At 36.6% G+C, this 12714-nt stretch overlaps 2 protein-coding genes across 2 annotated transcripts; both read left to right on the forward strand.

Moving 5' to 3' along the window:
- The first annotated feature begins 627 nt into the window (after positions 1 to 627).
- On the forward strand, positions 628 to 5677 carry LOC133321512 (vitellogenin-1-like). Its single transcript, XM_061530596.1, has 3 exons — positions 628 to 877; positions 952 to 1211; positions 4982 to 5677. Exons 1-3 carry the CDS (start codon positions 628 to 630, stop codon positions 5675 to 5677), a joined length of 1206 nt encoding a protein of 401 aa, XP_061386580.1.
- Positions 5678 to 6521: 844 nt separating this feature from the next.
- Positions 6522 to 9274, forward strand: LOC133321513 (vitellogenin-1-like). Its single transcript, XM_061530597.1, has 3 exons — positions 6522 to 6549; positions 8285 to 8541; positions 8600 to 9274. Exons 1-3 carry the CDS (start codon positions 6522 to 6524, stop codon positions 9272 to 9274), a joined length of 960 nt encoding a protein of 319 aa, XP_061386581.1.
- Positions 9275 to 12714: the final 3440 nt, after the last annotated feature.

The following is a 12714-nucleotide window of genomic DNA, read 5'->3' on the forward strand; positions in this document are numbered from 1 at the left end:
AATTTCCAAAAACCCAGTCTTATATATCACCTTTGGACCAAGAGTGACCCTCACCACAAAATTTCAAGATTCTAGCTTCAGCCGTTTCGTCCGGGCGTTGATGAATCGTTAAGTCAGTCAATCACTTTACTCTTTTAGTAGTAAAGATTTTGTAGGAGAGGTACCAGAAGGATTGGACCAATGAGTCCCATCTTCGAACTAAATCTAGGCTTGGTAAGGATAACTCAAAATACAAAACTACAACCAATCTTGCCGTGCCCATACTCCCCGTTATTTGGAAGGTACCGGGGGCTATTACAAAAAGTAAAGCTCCTAAAGCAATTTACAATGATCGAAGTGACTTTATGCATTGTTTTATCGATATTTGCCACGAAGTTCACCATAGAAAGGGTAGCGTGAGCATTTGATGTCGGCAGACGTTTATCAAATAGATGATATCTCAACAATAACTGACAATGCCTGTATTATTATATAATTATTACTTTTGATAACAATGACTTTTGTCAAGATGAACAATTACAAAACCAGCAACAACAAATTGCAATCAATAGGCACTATGCATTTCTACATATAAACATGTTCTAGAACTAGTACTAGAAATTAGTTCTACAATTAATAAAAACCACAATGAAGCTGCAATTAAAATTCGCTAAATTTATTGGTGAGCTAATTTTAATTTGTGCCACCATCACCAGTCAAGTTGCAGGCCAGGGTATAAATTTTAATGATTTCGGAAATTCGGCTGTTAATATTATTCAAGGATTAAGTTCACAAGGCATACAGGAAATACCAACACCAGATAAAATATTCTCTACATCAATTCAAGTGTTATTTGGTTTCCCCGAACAAGTAATTTTTACTGCTATCAATCAGGCATGTAAGTCGAAAGGGGAATCTGTAATTCAAGTTAAGGATTATTGGAAATTTCTTGAAATGTTTTTGTCTTTTCAGGTTCGTTGTTTTTGGCTTCGGGAGCTATTAATCCCCGAGTAACTCCCAGTGTTGAGAAAATGCATTTCCAATTGAGAACTCCATGTAAAAATATAAGTGTTCCTCTGCAGCAACCAGAGGAGCTTGTTAATTTAGAGGAATTCGATATTGAGAAGAAAGTAGTTATATTAGTAAGTGGTTGGGGTTCGGATGGAAATAAGAGTACATATATTCAAGATTTTGCCGATGCTTTTAATTGCCGGGGTGAACATAATTTTGTGGTAAGTGTTAAACAACAACAACAATAATAATAATAAAACCAGTGAGCGGAGCAGTATAGTCGGACGGGACCGACCATACGATACCCTACACAACTACCACGGAAATCGAACTTTCTGCGGATGTTTATTCCGAGCCTGGCAATATTTCTTGATATTTGCACCCTCCGATTAGAGGTAAACATCACCTCTTCCTTACACTGACATATTTTCCGAATACTATGAGTATTCAGTATTGTGTTGTGATGTTCGGCTTTCATTTGTGGTCTATAGATCGATTCGAAAATAACACAAAAAATTAAGTTTTCACTGAAAATTATAGGCATTGTCCTTGACCATAACTGGAACCTCATGGAACATTTCAAAGTGATCAGCACTATAGTTCCGCTCTCTAGAGTGATAATGTGATAATAATACGGAGATAGCTTTAAATATTTAGGTGTAACTCCCACTTCCGAGCACATACAACAATATAATTGGTATTAGTTTAAAGGTCAACCACTCATCTTGGATATAATATCAACTTATCGGGTCTATGTCCTTCAGGGGTAAATATATACGCTATAGAATACAATACAAATTTTGTTATTTTTCACACAAAAGTCAGGGTCCATTTGACCCGCTAAATATTGACCGGTCTTTATCAAAACAGGCCCGATCCCCTTCTCCATGCAAAATTTCACGATGTTCGGGCCATTATTGCGGCCTCTGGAGCGACCAGAAAAACCGACAAAAACTTATTTGGTCCATTTCATCCCCTAAATATTAACCGATCTTTCCCAAAAACAATAGGGGTATTCATTGACCAGAACCCATCCTACATGCGAAAATTCGTGAAGATTGGCCCATAACTGTGACCTGTATCGTGTTTACAAATTATAGTGGACAGACGGACGGACGGACACACATGTCTAGATCGACTCATCTAGTCGAGATATGACGATCGGTATACTTAAAGGTGGGTCCAGGACCAATATTTCGCGGCGTTACAAACTTTTGGGACTGCACAAAGCTATAATACCCTAACAACATAGTTGTGTAGGGTATAAATATATTTTTATAGGACTTAGGGCGTGGAGGTTTATATTTTTCAAGGGCCAACTGAGGCGTGGATTTATTAAAGAATATTTTTCAAGGGCCAACTGAGGCGTGGATTTATTAAAGAATATTTTTCAAGGGCCAACTGAGGCGTGGATTTATTAAAGAATATTTTTCAAGGGCCAACTGAGGCGTGGATTTATTAAAGAATATTTTTCAAGGGCCAACTGAGGCGTGGATTTATTAAAGAATATTTTTCAAGGGCCAACTGAGGCGTGGATTTATTAAAGAATATTTTTCAAGGGGCAACTGAGGCGTGGATTTATTAAAGAATATTTTTCAAGGGCCAACTGAGGCGTGGATTTATTAAAGAATATTTTTCAAGGGCAACTGAGGCGTGGATTTATTAAAGAATATTTTTCAAGGGCCAACTGAGGCGTGGATTTATTAAAGAATATTTTTCAAGGGCCAACTGAGGCGTGGATTTATTAAAGAATATTTTTCAAGGGCCAACTGAGGCGTGGATTTATTAAAGAATATTTTTCAAGGGCCAACTGAGGCGTGGATTTATTAAAGAATATTTTTCAAGGGCCAACTGAGGCGTGGATTTATTAAAGAATATTTTTCAAGGGCCAACTGAGGCGTGGATTTATTAAAGAATATTTTTCAAGGGCCAACTGAGGCGTGGATTTATTAAAGAATATTTTTCAAGGGCCAACTGAGGCGTGGATTTATTAAAGAATATTTTTCAAGGGCCAACTGAGGCGTGGATTTATTAAAGAATATTTTTCAAGGGCCAACTGAGGCGTGGATTTATTAAAGAATATTTTTCAAGGGCCAACTGAGGCGTGGATTTATTAAAGAATATTTTTCAAGGGCCAACTGAGGCGTGGATTTATTAAAGAATATTTTCAAGGGCCAACTGAGGCGTGGATTTATTAAAGAATATTTTTCAAGGGCCAACTGAGGCGTGGATTTATTAAAGAATATTTTTCAAGGGCCAACTGAGGCGTGGATTTATTAAAGAATATTTTTCAAGGGCCAACTGAGGCGTGGATTTATTAAAGAATATTTTTCAAGGGCCAACTGAGGCGTGGATTTATTAAAGAATATTTTTCAAGGGCCAACTGAGGCGTGGATTTATTAAAGAATATTTTTCAAGGGCCAACTGAGGCGTGGATTTATTAAAGAATATTTTTCAAGGGCCAACTGAGGCGTGGATTTATTAAAGAATATTTTTCAAGGGCCAACTGAGGCGTGGATTTATTAAAGAATATTTTTCAAGGGCCAACTGAGGCGTGGATTTATTAAAGAATATTTTTCAAGGGCCAACTGAGGCGTGGATTTATTAAAGAATATTTTTCAAGGGCCAACTGAGGCGTGGATTTATTAAAGAATATTTTTTTAAAGAATATTTTTCAAGGGCCAACTGAGGCGTGGATTTATTAAAGAATATTTTTCAAGGGCCAACTGAGGCGTGGATTTATTAAAGAATATTTTTCAGGGGCCAACTGAGGCGTGGATTTATTAAAGAATATTTTTCATTGTTTCGCCCGATTTCATGTAAATGGTGAACCAAAGTCGCTATAAATCGTTCGATTTGCACGAAATTTGGAATAACGTACTGACTGAGCCTAGAGTGATGTCTGCCAAGTTTCGTGAAAATCGGTCTAGATTTAGAAATAGCTCCCATATGTATTTTCGTCAGATTTAAGGTAAATAAGCACCAACGTCCATATATATCCTTCGATTTGCACGAAATTTGGCATAGCGTATTGAATTAAGTCGGGAACGATGTGTGTTAAATTTCGTGAAAATCGGTTCATATTTATATATAGCTCCCAAATATAGTTTCGTCGGATTTCATGTAAATGGTGTACTAAAGTCCCTATATATCTTTCAATTTGCACGAAATTTGGGATAGGGTACTGAATTAGGTCTAGAGTGATGTCTGCCAAGTTTCGTGAAAATCGGTCCAGATTTATGGTGTACCAAAGTCGCTATAAATCTTTCGATTTGCACGAAATTTGGAATAACGTACTGATCTGAGTCTAGAGTGATGTCTGCTAAGTTTCGTGAAAATTGGGCCAGATTTAGATATAGCTGTCATATATATTTTCGTCCGATTTAAGGTAAATAGTGCACCAAAGTCCCTATATATCCTTCGATTTGCACGAAATTTGGCATAGCGTCTAGAACGATGTGTGTTAAATTTCGTGAAAATCGGTTCATATTTAAATATAGCCCCCATATATAGTTTCTTCCGAGTTCATGTAATTAGTGCACCAAAGTTCCTATATATATTTCCATCTGCACGAAATTTTGTATAGTGTACTGAATTAATCTAGAATGATATATGTTAAGTTTCGTGAAAATCGGTTCAGATTTAAATATAGCTCCCATATATAGTTTCGTCCGATTTCATGTAAATGGTACACCAAAGTCCGTATATATCTTTCGATTTACGTACTTTGTCCCATTGTAACAAACGAATGACATGTTTATGGATAGATCTAAGTCGTTTCACATTTAGATAAATATCACATATTTTATTTTATACAATTTCATGATGATATTCCTGTTTAATATACCCATAGTGGTGAAGGGTATCATATAGTCGGCCCCGTCCGACTTTACTACTTTCCTTACTGGTTTAAAAGAATATATTTCAGAATTTTTTCAGGCTTCAGGCAATTAAAATATATTTTTCTTATGTTTTCCTATTCCCATTTTAGTACCTAAACACAGGAGATTCCATACAAACTCTGTATTCATGGTCCGCCTTTAATACAGATGAAATTGGTAACATTTTGGCAGAGAGTTTGCAACGCTTGACCCAATGCATTCCCGTGGAGAATATACATTTAATAGGTCACAGTTTGGGTGCACAAATTGTTGGCAAAGCTGGACGACAATATAAGGAATTAACGGGACAATCGCTGCCACGTATAACTGGCTTAGACCCGGCCAATCCATGTTTCAATGAAGGTGAACAGTTATCGGGTATATCACGTGGTGATGCAACATTTGTTGATATCATACATTCAAATCCGGGTGTTTTGGGTAAATCTCAGTCGTTGGGAGATGTTGATTTCTATCCAAATGGCAAGCAAGCCATACAACCGGGATGTGTTAATTTTGGCTGTTCCCATGAACGTTCCATGCGTTATTTCATTGAAACTGTGTATCCCGTCAATGAGCAGAACTTTGTGGCAAAACGTTGTAACTCACTGGATGGTATTGATAATGGACGATGTAATGGTCCGGAACATGTTATGGGCTATGCTGTACCACATGATATTGAGGGAAATTATTATTTGAATGTAAACGGCGATCAGCCGTATGGTCAAAATGCACCAGCTGAGGCAATTGTTCAACCAAATCAATGTGGTAAATGTGACAATATTGAATTCCCAGATGATGTCAATTAATAAGGAAATATAAAATTAAAAAAAAAAATAAAAATGCATATATTGTTACATAAATAAAATTTAATGATATTTTATATTTCAAAAATTGAAGAAAATTCACAAGATACACACGGCAATGGGCGGGAACTCTATTGAGTGCTGATGTTGCTGTAATGTGGTCAAATTTTTAATATAATATTTCTATTGTTATTTAGACATTTGTCAGAATTCTGTAGTAATATTGTAGTTAAAGCTTATAAATTTATCTAATATTATTTTCAAATATGATACGATTTCCACTTAACCACATCGTTCCAGTGACCCACTTTTTCCCCACCAAATAAATGTTTATAAGGCTACTAACCTTGAATTCAAAACATTATTTTGAATTCTATAATTTTAAAATCAAGTTGTTTTTGTTGTTATTAGCAAACTTTCATTTATCCATGTACAAATATGCTGAGCAAGTGTGTACTTTGCATGTTTATTTTTGTCTCCCGTACAGCAGAACCTTTCCATAGACTTCTGCAAATATTGAAAATCAAATAATATCTCAGTATTATTTCGTATCGTTATTATTTACTTAGAGTTTTTGCTATATATAAAAGAAATTTTAGTTTCTAGTTGAATTATTATTAGTTTTGCAACAATGAAGCTCAACGGCGCGAGCAAATTATTTGTAACAATTCTGTTACTCAGTGTCGTGATTCAAAGTAGTTCGGGTTTTTCGTTAATGGGTTTGGATTTGTTCAATTCGGCTGTTAATATAATTTCGGGAGTTGGTACAGAACTGTTGCAAAATTTTCCAACAGTTTCACAATTATTTTCAGCGTCGAAACAAATTTTATTCGGTTTACCGGAAACGATGTTATTTAAAGTTCTAAATCAATTGTGTAAGTAAAGTCGTGTAAGGAAAGATGAAAAGTCGGGCGGAGCCGACTATATGATACCCTTCACCACTTTGGGTACATTCAGGTATGGTAATGTGTACAATACCCTCTTGATAGAAAAGACATAGCATCTTTGGAAGACCATTGGAAATGGAATTATGATCTACATAGATAATGGAATTAATAAAAAACCTTACACATATCGACGCCTCCGAACCATATTATGCTAAGTCTGAAAAGTGAGTTTTTCAGTAGAAGCTCTCAAAGTATGGAAATTTCATATATCTTACGGGCCATGCTAAGTACATTTTTGCTTATAACTTTGGTTTGGATTCGCCGATGATTACCAAAATTTCAGAGAATATTAATTAAGGACCGTAGTATCTAAAAACGTAAAGAACTTTAAAACATGTTAAGTCGACTTAGCATACTATGGTTCGGAGGCGTCGATATCATTCTGAAATCTATGAAAAATTGCATGTAAATCCGGAAGACTTGGATTTTTTGGTGTAACATTTGTATGAAATCCAGCAAAATTATGTATATGGAGCTATATGTAAATCTGAACCGATTTCAACAAAACTTCGCATACACAAATTAGGACCTAATTCAGTGCACCGTGCACAATTTTGTCTAAATCGGACAAATATTGGGAGATTGATGCACCATTTAAATAAAATCGGACGAAAATATATATGAGAGCTATATCCAAATCTGAACTGATTGCAATAAAATTTCGCATACATCAATTAGGACCTAATTCAGTACACCGTTTAAAATTGTGTCTCAATTAGACAAATATTGGGAGTTTTGTGCACCATTTACATAGAATCGGACGAAACTATATATCGGAGCAATATGTAAATCTAAACCGATCTCAAAAAATCTTCACAGATGTCAAACTGGACTGAATTCAGTACGCTGGCAAAATTTTTATTCAATCGTGCAAATTATGGGAGTTTGGGGCACCATATACCTAAAATCGGACAAAGTTATACTTTGGAGCTACATCTAAATCTGAACCGATTTCAACAAAACATAGGACATCAAACTGGACTTAATTAAGCACCCTGTGCAAGTTTTCGTCTCAATCCGACAGTTATTGGGAGTTTGGTGCACCATTTACTTAAAATCGGACGAAACTATATATGGGAGCTATATGTAAACCTGGAACGATATCAACAAATCTCCACAGATGTCAAACTGGACCTAATTCAGCAGCGTGTTCAAAATTTTGTCTGAATCGGACAAGTATTGGCAGTTTGGTGCATCGTTTACATAGAATCGGACGCATATATATATATATATATATATATGGGAGCTATATCTTAATCTGAACTGATTTTTTCCAATTTCAATAGTGTCCTTAGGCCAAATAAGTGACTTGTGCCAAATTTCATCCAAATCGGATCATAAATGCCACCTGTACTTTGTTTGCAATTTAATATCAACAGACGGACGGACATGCATAAATCGACTCAGAAAGTGATTCTATGCATATTCTCATATGGAACCATGAATCTACCTCGTGTCCTTATTCATGTTACAAACATGTGGTGAAGGGTATAAAAATTACTTCCTTCGCAGACCTACTTGGGTGATTGCTGTATACTCGTATATCTCAATTGGTGTGGGATATCACATGATCGGACCCGTCTGACTTCTGTCCCGTCCATTCCTTACTGGTTTATTATTAAGTCTAAAAATCTATTTTATTTTCGAAATTTTATATTTACAGGTTCACTCTATGTAGGTTCCGATAATATAGATCCCCGGATAACACCTAAACTAAATGAGATGTATCTACAACTGAGAACACCCTGTTCCAATCGAAGTGTACCATTAAGTGAAGCTCAAAAATTACTCGAATATCCAGAATTTAATGCTACAAAGAGGGTTGTGGTTTTTATTACTGGATGGATGTCTAGTATACAGGCCGATTATATTGAAGATATGGCCAGGGCATTTCATTGCAGAGGAAATTATAATTTTTTGGTGAGTATAAAATTTGTCAAATTCAATAAAACTAATAAAATTTTTAATTCCCTTCAAGGCTCTAAATGCTTCAAATTTCGTCCAAACTTTATACACATGGTCCGCCTTCAATACCGATGCTGTGGGTGCATTTGTGGGTAAGGGTATTGCTAAGTTGAGTAAAAAAATACCAGCCAAAAAAATACATCTGATTGGCCACAGCTTGGGTGCACATATTGCCGGCAAGGCGGGACGTCATTTTCAAAAACTCACCGGACAAACTTTGGCTCGCATAACCGGTTTAGATCCAGCTAATCCTTGCTTCAATGAAGGTGAAACCCTTTCCGGTTTACATCGTGGTGATGCGGTCTTCGTTGATGTTATACATTCCAATCCGGGTGTGTTGGGTAAATCACAACCATTGGGTGATGTTGATTTCTATCCCGGTGGTTTGGCACCTATCAAACCGGGTTGTGTCATTTTCAGTTGTTCACATAGTCGTGCTTATGAGTATTTTATTGAAACAGTTTTTCCCGGAAATGAAAGGAATTTTTTGGCGAAACGTTGTAATTCATTAACAAGTTATAATGCCGGACAATGTGGGGGTTTGGAATATCCAATGGGTATTGCAACGCCAACTTATTTAAAGGGTGATTACTTTTTAGCTGTAAATGCAAGAGAGCCCTTTGGAAAGAATGCTACACGATTGACAGTGAATGAGAAGCATAGCCAGTGTGGCCGTTGTAGTAAATAAGTGTTGTTGTAGATTATATATAATATTAGTTATAATATCAGATTATTAAATATAGCAATTAAAATAAAAAATGTTGAAAATTTATAAAGAAACGATAAGAAAAAATTTTTTATATTTCCCATTTTTAGACATAATTAAAATAGTGGGTTTATTTAATAAATATCACATGTAAAAAGAACGGGAGCGCTGTTTACGTCTCTGCAAGATAGAAAAATAAACAATTTAATCAGACGAAAAGTTATATGTGTGAACTATATCTACATCGGAACCGATTTTCACGAAACTTAGCACACATCAGTCTAGACTCAATTCAATACGATATGCCAAATCGTGCAAATTGGTGCACCATTTACGTATCTAAATCTGAACCGATTTCTAGGAAACTTTAGTGCTCAAGTTACACAAAACCGGACGAAAATATATATGGGAGCTATATCTAAATCTGAACGGATTTTGGGGACTGTAGACAGGTTTTCCAACCTAATTGACTGTAATTTAGTATTTTGGGTTCTCATTGTATAATACATATCCATACCAAAACCAGTAAAGTAGTAAAGTCGGACTGGGCAGACTATATGATACCCTTCACTACTTTGGGTATGTTGTACATATGAATCCTCACAATTGCAAATCGAAGTATATATAGGGACTTTGATACACCATTTACATAAAATCGGACGAAAATATATATGGGAGCTATATCTAAATCTGAACCGATTTTCCCGAAACTTAACACAGATCACTCTAGACTTTATTCAGTACGCTTTGCCATATTTCGTGCAAATCCAAGGATATACAGGGACTTTGGACCACTTACATAAAATCGTACGAAAATATATATGGGAGCTACATCTAAATTTTAACCGATTTTACCGAAACTTACCACTCATCATTTCAGACTTAATTCAGTACGCTATGCCAAATTTCATGCAAATCGAATGATATATAGGGTTATTGGTGCAACATTTACATAAAATCGGACGAATATATATACGGGAGCTATATTTGAATCAGGACCGATTTTAACGAAACTTTGCACAGATCATTCTAGACTCAATTCAGTACGCTATGCCAAATTTCGTGCACATCGAATGATATATAGGGACATTGATGCACCATTTACATAAAATCGGACAATAATATATATGGGAGCTATATCTTAATTTGGACCGATTTTCTTGGAACTTAGCACACATCGTTCTTGACATAATTCAGTACGCTGTGTCAAATTTCGTGCAAATCGAATGATATATAGGGACATTGGTGCACCATTTACTGATAATCGGACGAAACTATTTATGGGAGCTATATCCAAATCATTCTAGAATCAATTCATTACGCTATGCCAAATTTCGTACAAATCGGAAGATATATAGGGACTTTGGCATACCATTTACCTAAAATCGGGCGAACTATATATGGGAGGTATATCTAAATCTGAACCGATTTTCAGGAAATTTTGCACACATCATACTAGACTCAATCCATTACCTAAAATCCATTTACCTAAAATCGGGGGAAACAATGGGAGCTATATCTAAATCCGAACCTATTTTCACGAAACTTAGCACACGTCATTCTAGACTCAATCCAGTACGCAATGCCAAATTTCGTGCAAGTCGAAATATATATAGATACACCATTTACATTAAATCGGGGGAAACATATATGGGAGCTATATTTAAATCTGAACCGATTTTCTCCAATTTCAATTGGGCCTAATAAGTGAACTGTGTCAAATGGCATCCAAATCGGACCATAAATGCGACCTGTACTTTCTTAACAAAAGTACATGGACGGACGGACGGGCATGCGTAAATCGACTCAGAATGTGATTCTATGCATATTCTCAAAAGGAACCATGGGTCTATCTCAATTATTTTTGCCTGTTACAAACATATGCACAAAGACATAATATCCTGTACCACAGTGTGGCGAAGGGTATAAAAATAGGCGATTCTCCAGAAAATATCATACAACCAATGGAAATTTTATTTGCCGATTTCAGTATTCCAGCTTTATCGGTTCTTACTTACTTTACTTACTTGGCTGGCTTATGACAGAACGGTTGATTTCTGAGAATATATGGTAAAGTTCATGGTTCATTAGAGGGCGATATTCACCATCGACGTAAGATCTTCCGCAGAATTTTCTCCCAAACACTCCAAGAGCTGCCTCATCTGCTAGCGCAAGTACCCATGCTTCAGATCCATACAACAACACGGGTAATATCAGCGTCATGTAGAGTGTGAGTTTGGTCTGGCGAGAGGTGGCCTTGCTTTTGAGTTGCTTACTCAGACCATAGTAGCATCAGTTGGCCAACACTATTCTTCTCCGGATGATGTTATTAGCTTTGTTTATGGCGGTACCAAGGTATATAAAATCTTTGACTACCTCGAAGCTGTAGTTCTCAAGTTCCACAATTGGTCCAAGTCTACTAGACGTCTTGCGCTTTGCTACCATCAGCTTGGTCTTCTCCCCATTTACTATCCAGTCCCACTTTGGCAGACTCCTTCTCAGTTTGTTCAAAGGTGGCTGTTACCGCTCACAATGTTCGACCCATTATATTGATGTCGTCGACGTAGGCACATTTGCATCTCGTATGACATTTTCCAGCAGGATGTTAAACAGGTCACACGACAAACTGTCACTTTGTCTGAATGCTCGTTTGGTATTGAAGGGCTCCGAGAGGTCGTTTCCGACTTTAACTGCTGACATTGTACCAGTTAAAGTTATTCTGCATAGCCGTATTAATTTTGCAGGAATGCCGAAGGCGGATTGGGCTTTAAACCTCTGAACGGATAGGGCTGTCGAATGCGGATTTATAGTCGACGAATAGGTGAAATATGTCGATGTGTTTTTCGTGGGCTTTTCCCCTATCTTGCGCAGAGTGAAAATCTGGTCAATGGTGGAATTGCCTGGCCTGAAGCCGCACTGGTATGGTCCAATAATGTCATTGACCATTGGCTTCAGTCGTTCACACAGTACTTTATAGCACTCTATAGTTGGCTTATTCCTCTATAGCTTGATATATAGCGGCAACTTCTGTTGCTTTATTGTTCTTCAGCTGATTAATTGCTACTCTAACTTCATCTTGGCTAGAAGGTATACATTCTAATACCGTCATCTCTTTTTTGTTCTGTGGTATCTTCTTCTCCGCCACTATTTGATACCAGAAACTTTTCAAAATGATCCTTCCAGATCATCAACACGCTATCTGTATCTGTCACCAGGTTTCCATCTTCATCTCCACAGGAGAATGTGCCTGCGCCAAAGCCTTCGGTTTGATGTTTTACTCGTTGATAAAATTTCCGGACTTCATTCGGACTCCTGTACATCTCGATTTGTTCACGCTCACGCTTCTTTTGTTCTTTCTATCGGTTCAGCCAAAAATTTAAATTGTACCAAATTTAATACTCATTAGCCCAATCCTACACCAC

The sequence above is a fragment of the Musca vetustissima genome, unplaced genomic scaffold (genome assembly GCF_032173495.1).
Source record: "Musca vetustissima isolate MV318-11 ecotype Yass unplaced genomic scaffold, APGP_CSIRO_Mvet_v1 utg21938, whole genome shotgun sequence".
Lineage (NCBI taxonomy): Eukaryota > Metazoa > Arthropoda > Insecta > Diptera > Muscidae > Musca > Musca vetustissima.